This window comes from Panthera onca, chromosome D1 (genome assembly GCF_046562875.1).
Source record: "Panthera onca isolate mPanOnc1 chromosome D1, mPanOnc1 haplotype 2, whole genome shotgun sequence".
Classification (NCBI taxonomy): domain Eukaryota; kingdom Metazoa; phylum Chordata; class Mammalia; order Carnivora; family Felidae; genus Panthera; species Panthera onca.
Window position 1 is genome coordinate 26000725 of NC_138348.1, and position 22405 is coordinate 26023129.

General features: G+C 47.6%; 1 protein-coding gene and 1 pseudogene across 3 annotated transcripts in view; both read left to right on the plus strand.

The window, feature by feature from the left end:
• PAMR1 (peptidase domain containing associated with muscle regeneration 1) overlaps positions 1 to 22405 on the plus strand; it is a 158764-nt gene that overhangs the window by 84419 nt on the left and 51940 nt on the right. For 2 of the 3 annotated variants that reach the window (XM_060606361.2, XM_060606358.3), the window contains one exon: positions 20134 to 20310. In XM_060606361.2, the coding sequence (XP_060462344.1) occupies positions 20181 to 20310 (130 nt within the window). In that variant the 5' untranslated portion in view covers positions 20134 to 20180. Of the gene's footprint in view, positions 1 to 592; positions 862 to 20133; positions 20311 to 22405 lie in introns of those variants that run through there. The other variant, XM_060606359.2, reaches the window with a different exon arrangement.
• LOC145712480 (U4 spliceosomal RNA) lies at positions 13003 to 13069 on the plus strand (annotated as a pseudogene).

The following is a 22405-nucleotide window of genomic DNA, read 5'->3' on the forward strand; positions in this document are numbered from 1 at the left end:
CAGGGGCACTTCCCTCCTGGGTATGGTAGGGAGCCGCCCCCGCCCCTCGGGGGGGGGGGGGAGCCCCGAGAGGTGGTGGTGCTAGGTGGGGGGCTGGGGGGAGCAGAGGCAGCGCTGGTGTAATTTGGGGGGCTTGGCTGCTGGTGCTGGAGCGTCTGTCCTCCCTGAGAATGGGGCACCGTTTTATCATCCCAACTGGTGGGACTGGACTGCCTCAGGAAGGGGTACCAGCTCCAGTGCACTTTCCTAGTTTTCATTTTATCTTCGTAAAGCACAGAAGTACCTCTGGGAATCTATCCGGTCTGATTCACCCCCTCTGACTAGCAAGAGGGAGAAGTTTCCCCTGGAAAGAGCCCCCCCAGGGGTGAAGCGGGAAGGAGAAAAACGAACCAAGAGCAAGGCTCGCAGCAAGGGTGTTCCTCCTGGTGGATGTAGCTTGCTGAAATCCTGCAGTCCCAGCCTTCAGAACAGAGCCCCAGCCTGGGAGATTCACCCACTCAGCATATATACACTTCCTTCCCATAAGAATGAGAAAGAAGAGAAAAAAAAAAAAAAAAAAAAAACAAGCAAAAAACGGCCGGGGTTAAAAGTGCAGAATCGTTTCTGGGGACACACAGTGTTTGTTTGGAAAGAACTTTGGCTTCTGTGTTTTTCACTATCATTTTCTGAGCCGCAAACCCCATGTCAAATGGGCTCCCGGGACAACTGAGGCTGAAATGTGACCCAGAGCTCCTGTGGGGCCTCTTAACCCCGCGAGGGAATGGCAGGCTTGTCTTGTAACTGCTCGCTGGCAGGCAGAGAAGCAGGGACTTCTGGGTGCATCTGTCCTTACCTGGCTCGAGCAGGGCCAGGAGTCAGGAGGTAGGTGAGACGTCCTGAGGGAAGGGCAGGCTGATGTGTGCAGATGTGACAAAACAGGGCAGCTTGGGTAGGAGCAGGCAGTGTGCGAGCATTTGCTACTCGCCTTCTGTGCTGGTTACCTGTCACCTTGCTGGTTACTTGTCACCTGTGTTCTACTTAAGAGGTGGGCGCCCCGTCGCTGCAGGTAGCTGGCGAGTGTCCGGGAATGAATCAGGGTTAAGTGGGGTGCTGAGGGCCTAAAGTCAATAGCCTGCTGTATAGATAGGGGACTCGACCATAGGCACGTCCCTTCATGATGAACAAAAAGCCAGGACACATGAAAAACCAACCAACCAACCATTTTGGTCAGTACTTTCCACCTGTAGCCTGCCGGCCCCAGGTGAAATCTTCCTTGGCGCTCTGCTCTCAAGCGGGGGTGTTTCATTGGAGTTTTGCCTCAGTGGCATCTGGGGACAATAAATATTGAAGGAAGAAGGAGCCCACGAGGGGCCTGATAGTCCATAAACACAAGTGCTCGCCCAGGGGTAAGTCACCAACTTTCATTAGGATTCCTCCCTGTTCGTCTCTGCCTTTTGGTGGCCCTAGCCCAACTCCATTGGGGGGTTCCTTCCCAGAGCACCAGGGCTCCGAGGACTAGCTCCTCGGGGCTACATCAACCCTCCCCTGCTTCCTTTTTTTGTAACACAGCAGGTAAGATGGCTCAAACTCACGCCAGTTAAAAAACAAAGGTCAGCTGCCCCTCTCTTCTTGCCCGGGATCTGGAAAACAAAACCCATTTATTCCTGACCCGAGAATCTCTTTTACCTTTGGCTACGGAAAAGCTTCGGGAAGGGTGCCTGGCAGTCACGCTGTTGACGGAACCCCGTAGCACCCTCCAGCAGCCTCACGTGCCTAGTGAGGCTATTTTGGTGGTTGAACGTCCACTGTCAGAGGGGAGAGGGAGGAACAGAGTGGAGAAGGGAAATAATTCCTCAAAGAGTGAGTGAGTCCACTCCCGGCTGGAATGCTGAATCTGGCCCCGTCTAGAAGAGCCTGGAAGCAGATTTCCTCTAATTGCTTTTCTAAAACGAGCGTTTGATGAACTGTCAACATCCACTGGATGTTGTGCGGATGGCACAGGAGGTGGTTGTGGCTCATCGACACGGGACACATGCTGCAGGGTGAGAATGCAAACATTAGGCCAAGTGACAACCCAACATAAACAGCATGTGGGGGAGAAACCCGACTCCAGTGACTCCACCAGACAGCAGTGGCTTTGCCAGCAGGATTCTGCCTAAGAGGAAAAACTCATGTAAAATATGTGACTCTTGGGAACGAAACCTTAATGTGGATAATTTTGCAAGTGTTGCTTCCAAGAGACATTAGCTTGCGGAGAACGAACGTAGAGGCAACCGGGGAAGATAATTTGAAGCCCAGATATCCAGTGGGCAGGAGCAACCAGCCGAGAAAGGGAATGTGGAAAGAGAGCAAGGGGAAAGGAGTGGCAAGAAAAATGAGATGTTGGTTTATGATGGGATGTGTTAGCAAACTCCAAGGAGAGAGCTTTGGAAATTGGGCCATCTTGGCTGGGGTGGGTTTTCGTGGGGACCACGAAGACAGTGTTCCCCTGATCGATAACTAAGAGCTGTGACTTCTCCACCGGGAAAATAATTTGACGGCGGGGTCATGGATTTTTGGAGCTGGGAGCGACTTTGGAGATCACTTAGTTTTGAGCACCTTAATTTCCGACGGCAACGTGATGAAACATCTGTGGACCTTTATGTTGTGCCCAGTCTTTGAACCAAATTCCGTACATGCATGAATTCTCAGGCCACCCTAATAAGGTAGGGGCTGTTATTATCCTCATTTTACAAACGGGGTTTAGAGAGGTTCTGTGACCTGTTCAAGGATGCACTGGCCTGGTTTCTCAAAAAAAAAAAAAAAACCTAAACGTTTGACCCAGCAATTCCATTTCTGGGTGTATACACAAAAGAAATGAAAGGGGGGACTCGAACAGGTATTTGTATACCAGTGTCTGTCGCAGCCTTACTTCCAATAGCCAAAAGGTGGAAACAACCCCAGATGTCCATCCATGGACAAAGTGTGGTATCTATACACACTGGAATACCATTCAGCCTTGAAAAGGAACAAAGTGCTGACACTGACTTTAGCAGGGCTGAATTTTGAAGACATTACATGCTAAGTGAAAGAAGCCAGACACAAAGGAAAAATAAATACTGTGTGGTTTTACTCATAGAAGGTGCACAGAGCAGGGAAATCTAGGAGGGGCTGGGGGGGAGGAGAGTTGGGCGAGTTCACGTTTAGTGGGCGTGGAGTTTCACTGTGAGATCATGAAAACGTTCTGGAGATGAATAGTGGTGTTGTTTGCACGAGCTACTGAACGGAACACTGAGAAGTGACTAAAATGGTAAAGTTTGCATTACTTAGAGTTTGCTGCAATCATGATGAAAAAGACAAAGAATGCACAGGCAGATGAGTGGAGCCTGGGGTGAGCTCAGACTGTCTAATTCCTGAGCTCAAACTCTCCTGGTACCTGGGTGACTTAAATTCCCGCATCTAACGGATGGATCGATTATGCTGACGTATGTCTCCGCTTGGCACGGCTTCAGGACCCGTGTGGTAGGGGAGAGTCCTTGCTAGCTCTAGTTTCGGTGGCACTGGTTGCCTGTGGCAAAGAGGGAGACTCGTAGAGCTGAAGGTCTGGCAGTCTTTGGGTCGAAATGCCTGCAAAAGTATTTAGGTAGTATTTGAGGTAGGTTGGTCCTCTCTATGGCCAGACACCCCACCTTTTCAACCTACGTGTATGTTCCTGGCTACTTCCTACTGGCAAGTGAGATTTTGACTGCGTTCCTGAGAGGGGCGGGGCGGAAAGTGAGAGTGAAAGCCAGAAGGCAGAGCGCTCAGTGCTGGTTGGGGAGAAACACATGAGAGGATTGAGTAGCTTGACAGGACTCTTTATTTTATTTTATTTTATTTTATTTTATTTTATTTTATTTTATTTTACTTTATTTTATTTTTAATGTTTTTATGTATTTTTGAGACAGAGCACAAGCAGTGGGGGGGGGGGGGGGGAGGGAGGGGAGAGGGAGACACAGAATCCAAAACAGGCTCCAGGCTCTGAGCTGTCAGCACAGAGCCCGACTCGGGGCTCAAACTCATGGACCGTGAGATCATGACCTGAGCCGAAGTAGGATGCTCAACCGACTGAGCCACCCAGGTGCCCCTCGACAGCACTTTGAAAAGAGGGAATGTGAATATAAACTTGTGGGTTTTGTAGAACATGTAGAACCTCTGTGACCACCAACACTTCAGTAAAATGTTTTATTCCCTTGAGCTCTCAAGAGTGAGCTTTTGATGGAAACAGAGGATGAAGCTGGGTAGTATGTCTGCGTCAATAAGCTGGGGACAAAGCACCTTTGGACATGGGAGCCCAAAGGCAGAAGTGGTTTAAAGCATGTGAGTCTCTCAGAAATACCCAGAAGTCTTAGGGAAGGCTTTGGAATACCACTGGCATGGACTGAGGGTTTGATTTAAACTTACCTACATCTGAGTTACACTGGCTAGACAGAAATGGCTGAGATAATGGTGTCTGGGGGGATCTAGTGACTGGCCTTAAGTCAGAAATTATTTCCACCTGTCCCACTAGGGACGGCCAATCCCCATGCAAGAGAAACGTCTCTACCTGCCTCCCCTGAGACCAGCTCTAGAAGCTGCGATTGATTTGTTGTATGTGTGGATTGGGGGAGGTGCCATTTCAGTGGTAAATGAGGGAAGTTTGTGCCCCGTTTCCCCCCAAATGTGGGAGGACCTGTCACCCTCACTCTGGGATATCTGAAAGTCACAAGAGCCCAGCTCCCTCCCCTCTTTTTTTTTTTTTTTTAATTTGAGAGAAGAGGGAAATGCAGTGTTTACATTTTCCAGTTCCTGAATTCCAGGGTAAAGGGGCCAGAGGCCAGCTGGAGCTTTGAAAGCTACCAGATCAGTGGCAAAAAGTCTACCAGCTTCCAAGCCTGGTCTGTGTTTAAGGAATTCTGCTTGTCAGCCATCGTAAGATCTGGGCTGAGGCATTAGGTTGACAGTGAAATGTGTAGGAAAAAACAAACCTTGTACCTATAAGCAAAACTACTCAAGGAAGGCAGAGAATTAGAGTTGGTATTGTACTCTCTTAGTCAATGGGACCTTCGACTGCTCCCGGCTCAGCTCCACTCCTTTCATTTTTCTGGGGTACAGTTATCTGTGAGACAGACCCAGAGCCCGTGTGGTTGACAGCAGAGTGGGTAGGGGTTGTACCTCAAACCCTTCACCCTTGATGATGGAAGCACCAAATAGCCTCCCATCCTCTCGTGTATAAGGGACCTGACCGTAAGTTTGGCCACCCAGATAATTAATGGCGTTTGTGGTAAATACCAGGCTCTGTCCTATGTGCCTTACGTTTAATTTATTTAATGACACATGGAAGAACTTAGGTAGAGAGTACTCGCCCTGGCCACATGGCTGGACATCCATGTTGGAGCCCAGACAGTCTGGCTCCATAACACACGCTGGTGCCCTCCATGACACTGACTATGGTAGGTAGATGTGCCGGCTGTATTTTGGCTGACTCATAAAAGAACACGGTGTCAGTAAAGAAATCAGGTTATCCCTTGGGCATTGAAAGTGCTCAGAATGGCAGAAGTGAGGCCATATGCTCACCACTGCGGAGACGGAGAGGATGCGGGAGGAGGGAGAGAGGCATCAAAAGCCTCCGTGGGCCCATGTGGGATCTGGGACGGGGGGGGGGGGGGGAGCCGTTCCCTGAAGGAAACTGAGGCACTGAGCAGAGGCCCAAAACTTTAACCAGTTGCTGGGAGCGCTGTCCACAAGATCATGTGTCTTATTCTGAACCAGCATAGAAAGTGAGACTTTCTTTGTCTCGTGGTCAACTTTTATCATCGGAATCACGTGTCTGTTCGCAAAGGGATAGAGTTAAGGATGAGCTGTGTTTCATGTCCAGCCCTGATACTATGTAGCCTATCTCCTTTATGGGTTTATTCTGTCAAGATCATCAGTGTGTAAACCCTTAACGCTTTGGAATGGGAGAAGCAGGCCTGGAATAAATAAAGGCAAGCATTTTTTCCCCTTCTTTTTTGGCATAACGCAGTTGATGGATATAGCAGGGGATGGAGACCCCTTCCAGTAAAACTAAGATGGGCTTTAACCAATTCATTTCACCCATGAATAAGGATCTACTGCCTACCAGACACTAACGTGGAACAGTTAAGAGAAGTGCCCCCATCGTCTGGGCAGCAAACGAAGACACCTATTTCTGTCACCCTTCTGCCTCTGGAGCTGGGGAAATGCCTTTATTCCTGCGGTGTGGGTGTCTGTGTCACCACCCTCCCTGAGGTTCTGGCCGTTTCAGAGGGCTGCGTTAGTGGTTTGGCAGCGAGTCTCCGTGTGAGTAGAAGTCTGGTCAGTGGGTTTGGTGATTGGAAAACCGGGGCTGCCGCCAGAACAGAGTGAGGAACGCATTCAGGCAACGTTAGCTCATGGGGAGACAAGGCAGTTGTCCTCATAAGCTGAATCCACGATTGGTTTAAAAAAAGTTTTTTCAGCCAGTTGAATGGAAAACCACTAAATGGAGGGGATGTTGACCCAGTTTGCTTCAAGTCAAATGAATCATTTGAAGACTGAGGAGCTGAAGGGTCAGTGTTTTTCAGAGCCCCCTCTCCACTTCCTTCATAGGATTCCTTTGCATGTGATCAGTGAATCGCCCTCATGCTGGGATCTTCCCTCCAGATCAGCACTGAAAGTGGAGAGCACCTGAGATGTCCCAGGACACATTGCCTGAGTTCAGCTTCTAGCTGGTCACTTCTACTCCCATACTTTGCCACATCCCCTTGGCTCACCTGGTTGTGAGCAGAAGCGGGGGTTTGGGTGCCAGTAAAGAATGTTTGTTGCAGGATTTCTTGGTCTGGCTTTCTGCCTCCCAGTGGGTGGTTGGCTGCCTGCTTCTGTGTGGTGCTCAGCCTTCCTTCTGTGCAAGCCCGGCTCCCCTGGCCAACCCACTGGTGGAACAGAACAAGCAAGCATCCCTAGTCTTTGTAGAAATGAGACACACTGCAGTTAACAAAAATATTCACAGTAATAGACCCAATGGATTCCTCATACTGCACCATCGAGACTCCCGAGTGACAGCAAGAGCCGTTTCTAACCTCACTCTTTGTCAGAACTAACCTTTCCCTGGGAATCACACGTGCTTCACGTGTCCACATTCAGGTATTTATTCAGCAAACTTGATCACGCACCTACCCCGGGGCCAGGCGCGATCCTAGGTACTTGGGGATGTCATGATGAATAAGACAGAGTTCTTTTCCTTAAGGCACTTGAACAATCTATCGAAAGAGCTGTTGGTCCAGTCTGACATTTTTCCAAAGTGGGTTTCATGGCATTCTAATGCTGGAAGATATTCAGCAAAAATAAACAAACAAAACCGAGGGCATTATGATGAAAAATGTCTGGGGAATGTGGAGATTAACTGTTCACAAAGCATTTATAGACACTGCTAAGCCCTGCAATAAAGAAAGCAGTGATTAGCATTTTATAAGGTTAAGCACAGAATGTCTTTTCACACGATACCTTATACCACCAGTGGAGTTACTGCTCCTTAGAATATAGTTTGGCAAACTACTCCCTTGCCCATAAGGAACGCAACGCTGAGGAATACCTCACCATTACGGAGGATAAGGGAAGAAGGGAATTTGAAAGTCTGTAAAACGGGGGCTTCTCATTAGCCTTCTGCTGAGGGCAGGGCAGGAAGTCTGATGTCCTAGTCACTTACCACTCCCTGAGAGAGTGAAAGAGCCATGGATTTGGCCCCGTTCATGTTGAGAAACATCCTTGCCAGCATTGACCTGCATGGTTCATTGAGGAAACTCATTTCTCATAGTCAGGTTGCCTACAGTAATGCAGTCGGTCTGGGATCATTGGACAAACTGAATCTGATTAACAGGTGCCCACGGTGATGCAGCAGTTCTGGGGAGTGATGGAGCTGTGGCTTGACTCCCCAACTAGACTGTATCCTTGACTGTCACCAAGTCTCCCCTTCACAAGGATGCTACTTGAGCATCCTTCGAATCCCTGGAGGCACTGAGTCCCAGGACTGTTCATCACCAGTTACCCTCTCTTCTCCACTCCTCCTTCCCCCACCCTGCACACCCGGAGGCTTGTCTCCAATCCCTTGTTATTTACCCTGGTGCCTGCCAGCTCGGGAATAGCCCAGTCACTGTGACCGAGATTTACACACCCTGAAGTGGTCTGAGCTGTTTACACTGGGGCTGTATTCCAAAGAGACAGCACGTGAGTTTGAGCTGCTCATCAACCCGCTGTTTGCTGCTTCTGGGAACTTCTTTGTTCCTGCCTTTGCTAAATATTGTTCTTGTTGTCATGCAAAACGCTTCTCTCTTGGCCCTAGCATTGCCTGCCCCTTCTCTCTGCCCTGACTTGTTTCAGATTGGATAACTGCGGTGGCAATGGGTAAGGGAGAAGACCTGTTGTTCCCTTAAGGGGTACCTTGCCAGAGTAGACTCAAGTCATCCATGACCTCAGCAAAGATCCAGCCTTTACTTGCCATAATTCTGGAATTCACCTTTGATATAGATATCTTGGTATGGATGTGTCCAAGTTTGAATACACACGTACACAGAAGAGTAGAGATGTGGATGTGTGTTTGTATGAATATGTATATGCACGGGGTGTAGAGTATTATGGTTTAAAGGATGGGGCAGGGTTTGAGTCCTGGCTCTGTTGTTCGTGGCTGCTTTTCTCTGGCAAGTTACTTAACCTTTTTCATGTGGCCTTACCACCTTCCAACCTGTAGACTGAGGATTGTAGTGTATTATGGGTTTATTGCAGGTGTTAAATGAGAATCTACTTAAAGTAGATTAGTGAAACGCCTCGCAAAACAGGAGTGCTCAGGAAGTTACAGTCGTCTCCTTCTCTCCCTTCTACTGTACTTCCCACCAGCACACATTTCACAGGGTATCGAGAGGAAACACTGGCGGCTCTGTGTGTAGTAGGGTGGGAGTTACAAGGTCTCCTTGAGGCCCTCTTTGCCTCAGTCCACAGTCCTATCCTCTTTCCCTGTGGCTCTGTCAGAAAAAAAATCCCCTAAAGATTCACCGTAAGTTTCTCTCTTTGAGCCTTGCTACCTTCCCTTGGTTTTATCATGCATCCACCTTACAACCTTAGAGGAAATGCCCTTCCACACAGTGCCTTAGTTTCTCTGTGTTTGCACCAGGGCGAACGGTAGTTTCTTGCAGGGGCTGAGAGGTCAGTGTTTTTCGGAGCAGGTGATTCTGGATCCATAGTGTTGGTGTCCCAAACAGGAGATGCTCCCGGCCCCCTGTTGCGATTCGAAGGTGGAGCCAGGCAGGAAGCCTCAGGCAAAAAGAAGTTCCCCTTCTCTTGTTCTAGCCCCCAGAGCTGGGGGAGGTAGCTATAATGAAGGCTAGCCTGCCTGAAGCTGCTGCCAGCTTAGGGTTCCGTGAACAGGACATACCATCATAAACGCATCATCCTCACTCAACTTCCCTCCACATTCGACCAGTGCTGTTGGCCAGCTGGCTCTGGCAGGAGGAAAATCTGGCTTCTGCCGGGCATCAGTGACCCTGGATCTGAAGACAGTAACACTAACCCTGGAAGCTATTGGCAAGGAGGGAGATGTGGCCGACCAAGACTCCTGTGTAGCCTTGACGTGCTCCGATTCAGAAAGAAGGGTTTGAAAGTGTGGAAGATTGGGGGCAGGTGGGGTGGTTGGTAGAATTCTTGGATCCAGGGAAATCCAGATTGGATTTTTAGGGTAGAGCTTAAGTTTTATTGTTTTTAACTTGGCCATTCTGATGTTTCGGTTGATGTAATAATTTGCTGAATTCGATTGCCAAGTGCTTTTAGATGCATTATTAAATTTTTTTTTGTAGTAGCCAATTCTACTGAGAAAATAAGACCCAGTCAGCTCGCTCGTTTTCCAACAATGAAAGTAACCCAGAAGCAGCTGTCCTTCAAGGATTTCCAGCACCACAGTTGTTGAAGATAATGGCAACTGGGGGCCCTTCCAAATGCCAGAGTTTAGGTTTTGTTCCCTTTGGCTATGGATGTCGACTTTCTATTTCTAGAAGAGAAGCAGCAGGAGGTGAGGTATGTCCTATTTAAATGGGTGTCTGAAGAGGGAGTATTAGGAAAAAGAGACCAAGAAATCTAGGAGCAAGGCGAGGAATTCAGAATGCCATGATTTAAACATGAGCCTACTGCTGAAAAATGCCATGTATGTGTGGGCCTCAGGAGAAGACATTATTACTCACCCCCTTCACTCCCTTCACCATCTGTGTCTTAGCCAAAGACGTGATGGCTCTTTATCCTGCAGAGAATATTGGTAATGTCTTGACAAATCTGTACTTTTTCTTTCAAAGCCCTTTCTGCTCATCGCCTTCTTCCACCGCAATGACGTCGACAACACCATCGGCCTACACCTCTCCGCTTGAAGCTTTGGGGGAAGGTGTCTTGTCTGCGATTGTCCAGCAGCGTAAAAGAGGGACAGATTTCAGGATTAAAATTTGGGTGGTCTGTTTCCCAAACGTGTCCATTTCGTCACTGCCGAATTTTTAATCTGCAAAGTCAGGGGAGTGAACTCTCTAGAATGAAGCTAGTGTGTTGGAAGGAATCTGTTTCTAGGCTCCGGCTCTAGAAAGAGGTGGGTTCTGATCTTCCTTCTTTCACCTGAAAACTGTGCCGCCCGGGGCAGTTTATTTACCCTGTCTGTTCCTCAGTTTCCTCATCTGTCAAGCGAAGAAAATAATACTTACTTTGAGGGGTGGCTCTGAGGATTCTGCGAGCTGATGTGGGCATGCCCTGCGGGTATCGGGGCCCAGGGTGCAGAGGAGGGAATGAAGAACCACAGCGGAGAACAGTGTGCTTAATAAGGGGTGAGTAGGGACAGCTCGTGACACACTGACTTTTACCTCCCCGTCCCTCCCCATTGTGTGCATGCCTAAAAACCAGATTTCTACAGAATCCCTGAGAAGTTTTCTCACTCCTGATACCCAGAGGTGGTGACGAAAACCTTGACTGCACAGCTGTCATTATCTCATTAACAAGAGGAGCTGTAAAAAGGGGCAGCCAGAGGTCACCGAGTTGGGGAACCCAGCCAGGCTGGGACCGAGGGTCTCTGGCTGACAGGTTGGTTCTCAAAGGCTTAGGAAGAGACAAGGAGTCCCCGAGGGCCCAGTCAGCATTGCGTAAGCATCGCCTGTCCCCTGACTCACCATCCTGCCTGCCTGGGGTTTGCCTGTCATGGATCCCGATCCCGCAAGCAGGAGGTCTGACCCTGGGGAGTCAGGAAAGGCGTGTGCTGCCCGGACCTCAGCATGGGGAATGCAGACCGCATTTTTTAAAGTTTATTTATTTTTTGAAAGAGAGAGACAGAGCACGAGTGGGGGAGGGGCAGAGAGCGAGGGAAACACAGAATCTGAAGCAGGCTCCAGGTTCTGAGCTGTCAGCACAGAGCCCGACGTGGGGCCTGAACCCACGAGACATGAGATCATGATCTGAGCCACAGTCAGACGCTTAACTGACTGAGCCCCCCAGGCACCCCCGAGTTATGTGTCTTTTTTCCCCCTTCTGGTCTCAGAAGGTTTACGGAATGCAGGACGGTAAAGGCTCAGTAGAAATTTTAGTTACATGTGGTTACACGGGAGGACCTGGAGGTTTCGGGGGACAGAAAGGAGGGCTCTAACATCAAGGAGGAGTGAGCACCTGACAAAAGTGCCTTTCTTTGCCACCTTCTGGGGTGGTCTCCACCAGGGCCTTTCATCTGACAACTGATGTTTCCATCTTGCAAGGAACAGGCTGACCCTTGTTTTCATGGAGAATCCTCTGGGTTTTTTCAGATGGACCTTAACGGCCATCAGTTTCAAGTTATTTCCTTAAAATGTCGTGTTGAGAACACAGTACTTGAAGGCTATGGGGACACAGTCCCCCGCCATCCTGTGGAGGTTAGCACCTGCTGTTTGAGGGATTATGGGCTCTCCATCTTGTCAGCAGGAGGGAGAGATCAGAGCTGGACAGCCTTCAAGCAGACTGTCAGGCTGCCGAGGGACCCTGCAAAATAACGATGGTGACAATGACATCAGCCAGCTTTCTTTCATTGATTCATTCATTCGACCTCCATGTATATGAAAGCTGAACTTGGGCCAGCTGGTCAGCATTGTCCTCATTGCCTTGGTATTCCCACTGATAGAGCAGGACTGAGAGCTTGAGTGCCTTCCATTTTCCACAGTGAGTTCTGGAAGAACCAAAGCTGGACCAAAACAATGGACTCTCTACTCTGGATAGGAGCTGCTAGGATGGCTTATGCCTCTAAACATGGCAGCTGTGAGGACAGAGCTTATGATAGCAAAGTACTTTGCAACTCTCTTGCTTTTATTTGCCCTGATTTAAAACAGAGGGGAGCAGGGGCACCTGGGTGGCTCAGTCAGTTGAGCATCCAACTCTTGATTTCAGCTCAGGTCATGATCCCAGGGTCATGGGATTGGGCCTCATGTCAGGCTCCACACAGAGCATGGAGCCTGCTTAAGATTCTGGGGTACCTGGGGGGCTCAGTCGGTTAAGTGTCAGACTCTTGGTTTTGGCTCAGGTCATGATCTCACAGTTTGTGAGTTCGAGCCCCACATGGGTCTTGCTGCTGTTAGCCTGTCGCCTTCTTTGGATTCCCTGTCCTGCTCTCTCTCTGCCCCTTTAATTAAAAAAAAATTTTTTTTTAATGTTTATTCATTTTTTGAAAGACAAAGAGAGACAGAGTGTGAGGAGGGGAGGGGCAGAGAGAGGAAGACACAGAATCCGAAGCAGGCTCCAGGCTCTGAGCTGTCAGCACAGAGCCTGATGTGGGGCTCGAACTCATGAACCGCGAGATCATGACCTGAGCCGAAGTCGGACACTTAACTGACTGAGCCACTCAGGCGCCCCATCTGCCCCTTTAATTTTGATGAAAAAATTAAAAAAGAGGGGAGAGGGCACCTGCACACATGAGATAATTATGCAGCAATTTAAAACCACTTTTGGAGACTCTTAAGTGTCAAGAGAAGACATCCATGATTGAAGTAAAGAAAAAGCTTTGCGCAGTGGCAGTATCGTAGCCAATGAGGTTTATCCGAGGCGCGATTATTGCTAATTGAAGTAAAGAAAAAGAAACAGTGGTTTCTAACCGGAAACGTTATATATGTTACCAGTTTCCAGAAGACTATGTGTACACACATATCAGTATCTGTATGTGTATATATATGTCCGTGGGAATAAGACAACTTGAAGCTTGCTGTTTATCCAGACAGCAACAATATTAAAGATATTCCTCAATATTTTTCATTCCGTTATGATTTTATTGTTGAAGCTTTCATAAGGAATCTTTGATATTAAAATGTGTAGTGTTTCATAAAAAAAAAAAAAAGAGAACCGTAAATATTTTACCCAGTGGAAGAGCTCGGCGTGAACAAGTGTGAGTGGCACGCAGAACTCTCGGAGCTTGATTTCGTCATGGACGTGTGTTCTCAGTGCCTTGGTTTATCCCAGGCGAGTTCTTTGTGCTTTATTTGTGCTTCCTTCCTGGGAGGTGCTGACGGGATAAGGCGCATTTGCAGCTTATATAAGGTTTTGTTCTTAAATGTGGACGGCAGAGTAAAATTTGCTCACCTTCCGTAGCTGCTCATGCTGGGGGCGGTCCTGGCCCGTTGCCCCCTGAGCAGTGGGTTTTTCATCCCCTCCCTAGGCCTCCTGTCCTCCCAGAATTAATTGCCCAGAAAAGCTTTGGCATTTCTCTTTACTTCTTCTCCTACCTAGCTCTTTTCCTCCTTTTCCTCTCTGGTAAAGTGAAGAAGTGAGGCTACATCATTTTAACTTAAAAGAAAAACCTACTTCCCTGGGTCACGTTGAAGATTAAATTGCATGAACAATATAAAAGCACTTTAGGTAAACACATGCTGACATGCTTTAGTATTCACACGTACATCCAGTAACTTCTGCTATTGGAGAGGTTTCTCTCAATCCTACTTTCTGGAACTGGCCTCTAGCACCATATTGAAATTCCCTGAAATCTATACAGCAAAAGCCAAATGACCAATATGCCTTTTCTGCAAATGTAATTCTAAGAAATGGAGGGAGGAAAAGTCCAGGAGATTGCTTTTGTCTGCTTACCTCGTTTTAAAATCTCTTCAGCTGGTCAACTTTAATTATTTCTTACAGAATATTTCACTTATCTATTTATTTCTTACACATATATTTTGAGGGCACCTTCTCGTCTCTGTTAAAGCTGGAGAGAAAGAAGGGTGATGGATTTGCCAGACCAGAGGGAACAGGTCGAGTCACAAAACCATTAAAACCATTGCCTCCTCTGGCACTTACACGGATTTCTGAGTTTTTGGTTTTGTTTTGTTTTTTAAGATTTATTTACTTATGTATGTATGTATGTATGTATGTATGTATGTATGTATGTATTTATTGAGTAATTGCTATACCCCAGGTGGGGGCTCGAACTCACAACCCCAAGATCAAGAGTCACATGTTTCACTGGCTGATCCAGCCAGGTGCCCCTCTACCTGTGGTTGTATTTAACGTCCTCCCCCCGCCGCCCCCCCCCCCCAGCAACCCTGTGATTCCCATAGATTTGGTACTAATGTCCCTTCATGACCATCCATTTGTTCTCAGAGCATCCTGAAGTTTCCTTACCACAGTTAGTGATCATGTGTCTGTGAGGTCATTTGCCCTTAGTCTCCTCTTCTACAAAACAGTGACTTCTGTAAGGCTGGAAGGGTGTCTGTTTTTCTCTCCATCATATCCCAGCACCCAGCCTCCTACAGGACACAAGCAGACACTTGGTAAATACTTGTGCAATGAAAGAATGAATTTGTCAGTTCACCCGTATTCTTGGCACTGTGTTCAGTGGGGAAACTGAGGGACGGGGTGGTTAAACCTTTATTGATTTATTTTTTCTGAGAAGACGCAGCATGTTAGTTCTGTTAGTATGTTACCGCGGTAACAAATTACCACAGACTTACTAGTAACTTAGAACGACACACCTTTATTTCTTCCAGTTCTGGCGGTCAGGAGTTTGAAACGAGTTTCCTGAGGCTACAATCGAGGTGTTGGCCTGCCTGCATTCCTTCAGGAGGCTCCAGGGGAGGGTCTGTTCCCGTGCCTTGTCCAGCTTCCAGAAGCTGCCTGTGTTCCTTGGCTCGTTGTCCCTTCCTCCATCTTCAGAGCACGTCAGTCCAGCCTCTGCTTCTGTTGTCACATCTTTCTGAGCATCCTGCCTCCCTCTTACGAGGGTCCTTGCAATGACGCTGGGTCCACCTGGACAATCCAGCATACTCTTCCCATCTCAAGATCCTTAAATTAGTTATGTCTACAAAATCCCTTTTGCCTTGTAAGGCAACATTTTCATAGTTTTGGGGGGTTAGGATGTGGACATCTTTGGGAGGGCCATTATTCTGTTTGCCACCCACAGAATCCTCGAAAAGGAGCAAGTTGGCGTACCTGGCAGACAGAATAGCTTCCCGGGATCATTCCCTTTGGTTAAGATGATACGGCGCCTGGGACGTTACCTATGAAGTTAATATGATGGGCTTGGGAGGGCAGAGGTGGACTTGCTCATTGAAGTTAAAAGAAATGTCAATGAAGGCATTTTAGGGAATTAATTTCTGGGTAAAAAGGAGGCCAGAATATTCCATGGCTGGGCCAGAGGTGTTGCCTGCTGCTTAGGGGGAAATGGACGTCACTCTCTGTTGGAGTAGAGCCGACCTCACTTGGCCTTCTTAAGTTTAAAGGCTTGTAAAAGTTGCAAATTACTTTTATCCTGCCATTGCCCTCCCAGGAGTTACTCGTGCTTATAAATTCTTAGAAAAGCCTGAAGGATGTAGGGCTTACCCTAAGGTGAACAGAGGGAGGGCTAAGACACAAGCCACACCCCACAGGCATATTTGCTGTTCCCAGGGTTCAGATTGTGGCACGGCTGGACAAGGTGGGGGCTGGACCCAAGGCAGGCAGCCTGGACCCACTGTCCCAGGCACTTCTCTGCAGATGGAAAGTGCCTTAGTTCCAATAGCAAATTATGGGATGAAGCCAGCTCCCCTGGCTTGTAGCTCCAAGCTGGACCTACTGGATGGAAATACTGGACTATTGAAGAGAGGTAGCTCGGGCGTTAAGGCGGATTCATTCAATAAGCATTTATTGAGCGCCTTTTGTGTGCCAGACCCTTCCCTAGCAGCCGTGAACAAGTTAGATGTGGCTCCTACCAGCTTATGGTCATGTAAGGGATGCAGACAATAGGCAAGTAAATGGAAATGCAGAAAATGAGTATAAGTTGTGGTAAGGGCTAGACAAGGGAACACTTAGTAGAGATTATCATGGGGGGGGGGGGGAGCTGTGCACTTCCGGGGGAGAAGTCAGTGAGAACCTCTCTGAGCAGGTGTCATTTATCATAAGGCCTAAAAGGGTGAAACAGAGGCAGTGGGAAAAGCAAATGTGAAGGCCCGGAGGTGGACAAGAGCTTGGTGGTTTTGAGAAACTTCTAGAAGGTGGGAGACCATGGCCAAGAAAACGTTTGGAGGGGTAGGGAGTGGTGGGTTCTCAAAGGCCTGTGGGCCATGACGGAGCATTTGGGCTTTGTTCCAAACGCAGTGGGAGCCAACATGAACATTTTAAGTAAGGAACTGGTATGCTATATAGTAAAACCTTAGACTGTGAGTGTTGTGCAAAACAAGCAAGCATTTCTAATAAATTTTAGCTTGAGAAACGAGCCGTGTCTTGCAATATGAGTAGTATGTGATGCCGAATGTCACATGATCACAGCTGAGCCAATGGCTCTTCTGTTTCTTCTCTCGCTGTGGGATGGTGGGCGATCATCTCCCGTGCTTGGATGCTCGGTCTCAGGCCGTGGTGTTTGGCAGAAATCATGGATTTTTCAGAACATTGGAAGGTGCCCACAGCCGGTACTGGTGTATTTTTTGTCACTTCGAAGCACCCGTGGACAGTCCTTTGCTTTTCCATACAAGAGTAAGCTCAGGAATGCTTTGCCTCTTTCTAGGTCCGGCTGCCTGCAGATAGAGACCCGTTCCTCTGCTGCCTTATTGCCAGCTACATTAAATACGGCGTATGACAAGAGTTTATTAATACTGTACTGTAGTCAACATCGGTTAGTGATAGTGGAAGTCGTCCCACACAACAACCCTCCTTTCTTGTCTCCCTCACACCAGCCAGGAAGGTTTTCAAAGGCAAGTGCAGGTTAATTTGTTTATTTTTCTCCATATCTTGTCCATACTGGGCACCTGCAGGTCGCAGCCGTGCTGCATGCCTTTTCATGGCTGAGTAATATTCCACGGTCCGAGTACCATTGTATCCTGCACCACATTTCATTTACTCACTGATCTCCTGATGGACACTTGGGTTGTTTCCCCCTTTTGACTCCGAGGAATAATGCTGCAATGAACATTGGCCTACACGCATCTGTTTTGGGTCTCTGTTTTTGATTTTTTGGGAAGATAGGTGGGAGTAGAATCGCTGGGCCTCAGCGATATTTCGATGTTTGCCTTTGAAGGAACCGCCACCCTGGTTTCCACTGCACCCACCTTACCTTCCCACCAGCAGCACACGAGGGTTCCAGTCCCTCCACATCTTTGCCACCTCTTATTATTTTTCTTTTTTGTAGCCACCTGGTACTGTGAGCTGGTATCTCTTCATGGTTTTATTTTGCATTTCCTCAGTGACTTGTGATGTCAACCATCTTCTTATGAGCTTATTGGCCATTTGTTTATCTTCTTTGGAGAAATACGTCTTCATGCTACTTGCCTGTTTGTCTTTCTGAGGTGGCGTCGTAGGAGTTCTTTATGTATTTTTGATACGAAGCCCTTATCAAATCTTTCATTTGCAAATCTTTTCCCCCATTTTGTAGGCTGTCTTTTTACTTTCTTGACATGTCCTTTGTTGCACAAAATTTATTAATTGTGATAAAGCCCCATCTATCTGTTTTTTCTCTGTTGTTCATGTTTAAGGGTCGTATTTAAGGACTCGTTGCCAAATACGATGGAGATTTACCTTTGTGTTTTCTCCTGCTCTTTCTCATTTTTAACCATTATGTTCTCATCTGCATTTTCTTTTATTTAAGTTATTTTTTTAATGTTTATTTATTTTTGAGAGAGAGCGAGCAAGCAGGGGAGGGGCAGAGAGAGGGGGAGACACAGAATCTGAAGCAGGCTTCAGGCACCAAGCTGTCAGCACAGAGCCTGACGTGGGGCTTGAACCCACAAACCGTGAGATCACGACCTGAGCCGAAGTCGGACACTTCACTGACTGAGGCACCCAGGCGCCCCTTGTCTACACTTTAGAAGTCATTCACTTCATCCAGCCAACATCAGAAACATGGGGAGCCGAGTATCTATCCCAGTGTCTGTCCTGGAGGGGCCCGTAAAGTAGTGGGGGAAACTAAACCTCACTAGTGAGTGACATTACAGTAATCTCTACCAATCACTCCCAAATGCCATCGTGAGGACCTTTGCTGGCTGGCCAAAGTTTGTGGGGGGAAAATTAGAAAATTTTTCAAAAAGCTAAATTTATTCCATGTCAGGAACCATCTCTTATTATGCAAGTGGTTCCTTGCTATGATGCTAGAATGTTCTTATGACCTGAGGCTGACAGGAGATGGTGATAGTTTCTCTAGATGGTTCTACCTGGCAGGTTAAGGATGATCAACTCAGCGTCAGGCTTCCAAATTTAGGAGGGGAAAACAGAAAACTAAACTGTGAAATTCGAGAGGTCAGAAGCCACCACAGATCCTAGTGTTGGTTTATGTGGGCCTGCAAAGCATGTTGGGGGATCCTTGCCCAGGGTTTTCAGGGACGACTTCACAGAGAAGCCAGATTCGCTTTCTCCCTCAAATATCTGACCTATTTCTTCTTCAGTCATCGTCTTTGTGCAAAATTTTTAGAAACTGAGAGTGGATGAGAAAAAAGAGCCAATCAAAACTCAGTCTGTTTTTTAGGCTGGGTTCCTCTGGGCAGCCTCCAACTGAGTCCTCTTATAGATTTTACCAGATGGTTTTTCTTTTTCATTTACTTAAGGTATGTTTTAAAAAAGAAAGAAAGACAGAAGTTCTACCCAGAAATACTTCTCTCTCTCTCTCTCTCTCTCTCTCTCTCATGGGAAAGAACGCTCAGTTGTATTTGGGGACTGAATGAAGTTTTGCCAATGAGTTCACCCTGGTAAAACATTGAAATTCTCCCAGACATACTAATTAAGATACTTTTTGTCTTTTTTGTTGGTGTTAGCTTTGAAGATACGATAAAAATGGCATGCTGCAAAATCGAGGAGCCAAGTTTGGAGGAAATGACATGGTCTCTGCTTGGCAATTAGCCTTAAACTTGAATGGCCTCGTCTAGAGAGTAGTCTCCAAACTTTTTTGATGGCCCAAATGTCTGGGCTATGCTATACAGGTGTTCAGTTGAGTGGTTCCTCCTGGAGTTGTGCAGTGTACAACCTATGTAGCTGTAAGCAGTAGCCGGATGCACCCCAGCAAAAATAGAAATGAGCATAGACACTCAAGAAATGTATACTTGTTTATATTATTTTTGTGTATTCGCACAGATTATATATTGATAAAACATCAGTTCTTAGCTTTTTTTTTTTTCAAGAAATAAAAATGAATAATACTTCTAACACAATTTCATCTGTGCCCCGGTGGATGGTTTTGAACACCCTTCAGGTCAGGCCACCCCACTTTGGAGACACTGGCCTAGGAAGAATCCCCACGGCCTTCTCTATTGTTCAGGCAGGATGATGCATTTATTTTATTTATTTATTTTTTTTAATTTTTTTTAACATTTATTTATTTTTGAGACAGAGAGAGACCGAGCATGAACGGGGGAGGGGCAGAGAGAGAGGGAGACACAGAATCGGAAACAGGCTCCAGGCTCTGAGCCATCAGCCCAGAGCCCGACGCGGGGCTCGAACTCCCGGATCGTGAGATCGTGACCTGAGCCGAAGTCGGACGCTCAACCGACCGAGCCACCCAGGCGCCCCAGGATGATGCCTTTATTTATTTATTTATTTTATTTTATTTATTTATTTATTTATTTATTTATTTATTTATTTTTGGATGATGCCTTTATAGGGCAAGGTTGCATCGTCCCAGTAGAGCCCTCATGGGTCTTACCCCTTCCTACCAGAACCCCTGTGCTCAGCTGCCGGTTTCCATTTCAGAGTACACGGTCATTAATGAGGCCTGCCCGGGAGCCGAGTGGAATATCATGTGTCGGGAGTGCTGTGAATACGATCAGATCGAATGCGTCTGCCCTGGAAAGAAGGAGGTAGTGGGCTACACCATCCCTTGCTGCAGGAACGAGGAGAATGAGTGCGACTCCTGCCTCATTCACCCAGGTGAGCATGGAATGCGAGACCTCAGGCTGCCTTCGGCTTTCCTGAGGTCGTGAATGGGAAGAGGCTTAACATCCTGGCCGACAGATACCAGGAGGCTGTGATGCCACGACGTGAAAAGTGGCATGATTCTGCCCTGTTCTAACTTCAGGCCAGGGAAGTGGAGGAATTAGAACCCTCTTCACCGTTAACATGGGAAAGCTGTGAATTCATCCACTTTTTCGGTCATTTAATGAAAGACTCAGCAGCTCCTATGGACCATAGCAGATACTGGGAATACGATGATGTTTTTTTAAAAAAAGACATATTCCCTGCATTCCCAGAGCTTGTAGCCTGGCGGGGGCGATGGACGAGTAAACAGGCAGCTACAGCACACAGCGTGGGGGGTGCTGTGATAGAGAAGCACCAGGTGCCATGGGAGCGGGGATGGCGACGGAGGGTGGCGGTGGAGCTTACTGGAGGAGGTGATAGGTGTGCCGAAGGTGGAAGCGGCAAACTGAATGGGGTGGAGGGGGTGTGGTAGAGAGCTCAAGCCATAGCCGAGAGCATGTGCTAAGTCCCTGTGGCAAGAGAAAGCATGGGGTTTGGGAATTGCATGTTCCTGGTCTGGCCAAAGGAAGCTGTGTGTGTGTGTGTGTGTGTGTGTGTGTGTGTGTGTGGTGTGAGAGAGAGAGAGAGAGAGAGAGAGAGGTGAGAAACATGAAGAGTGATAAACAGACAAAGAGAAAAGATTCTAAGAGAGCTATCTGAGGGTCCAACCCCCATAGGCTTTGCACGTTGTGCTTTGACTTTAGGCTATATCCTGAAGAAATTTTAGCAACATTGGAGATCTTTGAGTAAAGACGTGAAACACGATTTTCTCTTTGGCTGAGGTATGGAGAAGGATTAGAGGAAGGGCAGGCCAGGAGGCGGGGGGTGGGGGGGGGGATGTGTAACGGAGACCTTAATGAATGCTGAAGCCTTGCAGATGGAGAGAGGTGGCAGATTTCAGAGCAATGCAAGGGAGTGGAATTGACAACAGTTTGGGATTGGCTGGATGGGGAAGGGAAGGGAAAAGCAGAAGTCAAGGATGATGCTCTGGCTCTGAGCTGGACATTTAGGAGGGGGTCCCAGTAATATAAGAGCATCTGAAGGTGAGACGGGACCTTCCCAGGCCACCGTGTACTTTTCTTTGCTTTCTTCCGAGCCACCGTATCCCCACTACTGAGGGGACAGTGATTGTCGTTTTTCACTGCAGTGCCTGTCTGCCCAGAGGCCCGTGAACACCCTGAGCCTCAGACTGAAGATGTTTCCAATGTGATTAGCAAGCCACCGAACAATTTCTAGGCGCTTTCCTGTCTGCTCCCTGGCGCGTCTGGCTTTTCCCAGGGGCATCTTACCTTTTCCCTCGTAGGCCAGATCAAAAGGAAGATGTAGAGAGTTTCCAACATGCTTTCCTCGGGCTGAAGACTGAAAGGATGTCAAAAGTGCGTTTGGGGAATTTCTCTCGTTTCTGCTTTTCCCCCCTCTTTGACAAACACCCAGAATGACGCACGTAACTACCAGGAAGTTTCTTTTGTGGGAAGCTATAGAAGTGGAAAGAAAATGGGGCTCAAGTAAACAAGTGATATTTCTAAACTGTCTTCCTTCTTAGAAGAGAGCAATGCTGAGTTTGGAAATTCGAGTGACTTCGGTATAGCCTTTGTCCATTTGATCTAGAAAAGAAACCAACTGCCCCAATTTTCTGATGGTTAGTGTGGTTTGGAGGGAAATACTTGAGTAATGCTTTCAGATTTTCTAAGGAAATTTTGGGAACGAAACCAGGGTCTCTCAACCCGGGATCCTTGGTAGTGGTATCAGTCTTTGAACGATTTTCAGTATTTCCAAAAGCCTGATGGTCACTGTTGGGGTGAGGGCGGGGCTTTGATTTTATGATAAGTAAGAGAACTTCATAAGTGGTGCTTTGTGCTTCCTGCTACATTGTACAGACGGCAGTCAACACCTGTCTCAGCCGTACCAACCTCTTCCTGTTACGTCACACAAGAGGCACCCGGTGTCGCCCCCTTGAGGAATGCTAGGAATGATCTTTGGACCTAAGCGGTGACCAGCTGGTTGTTCC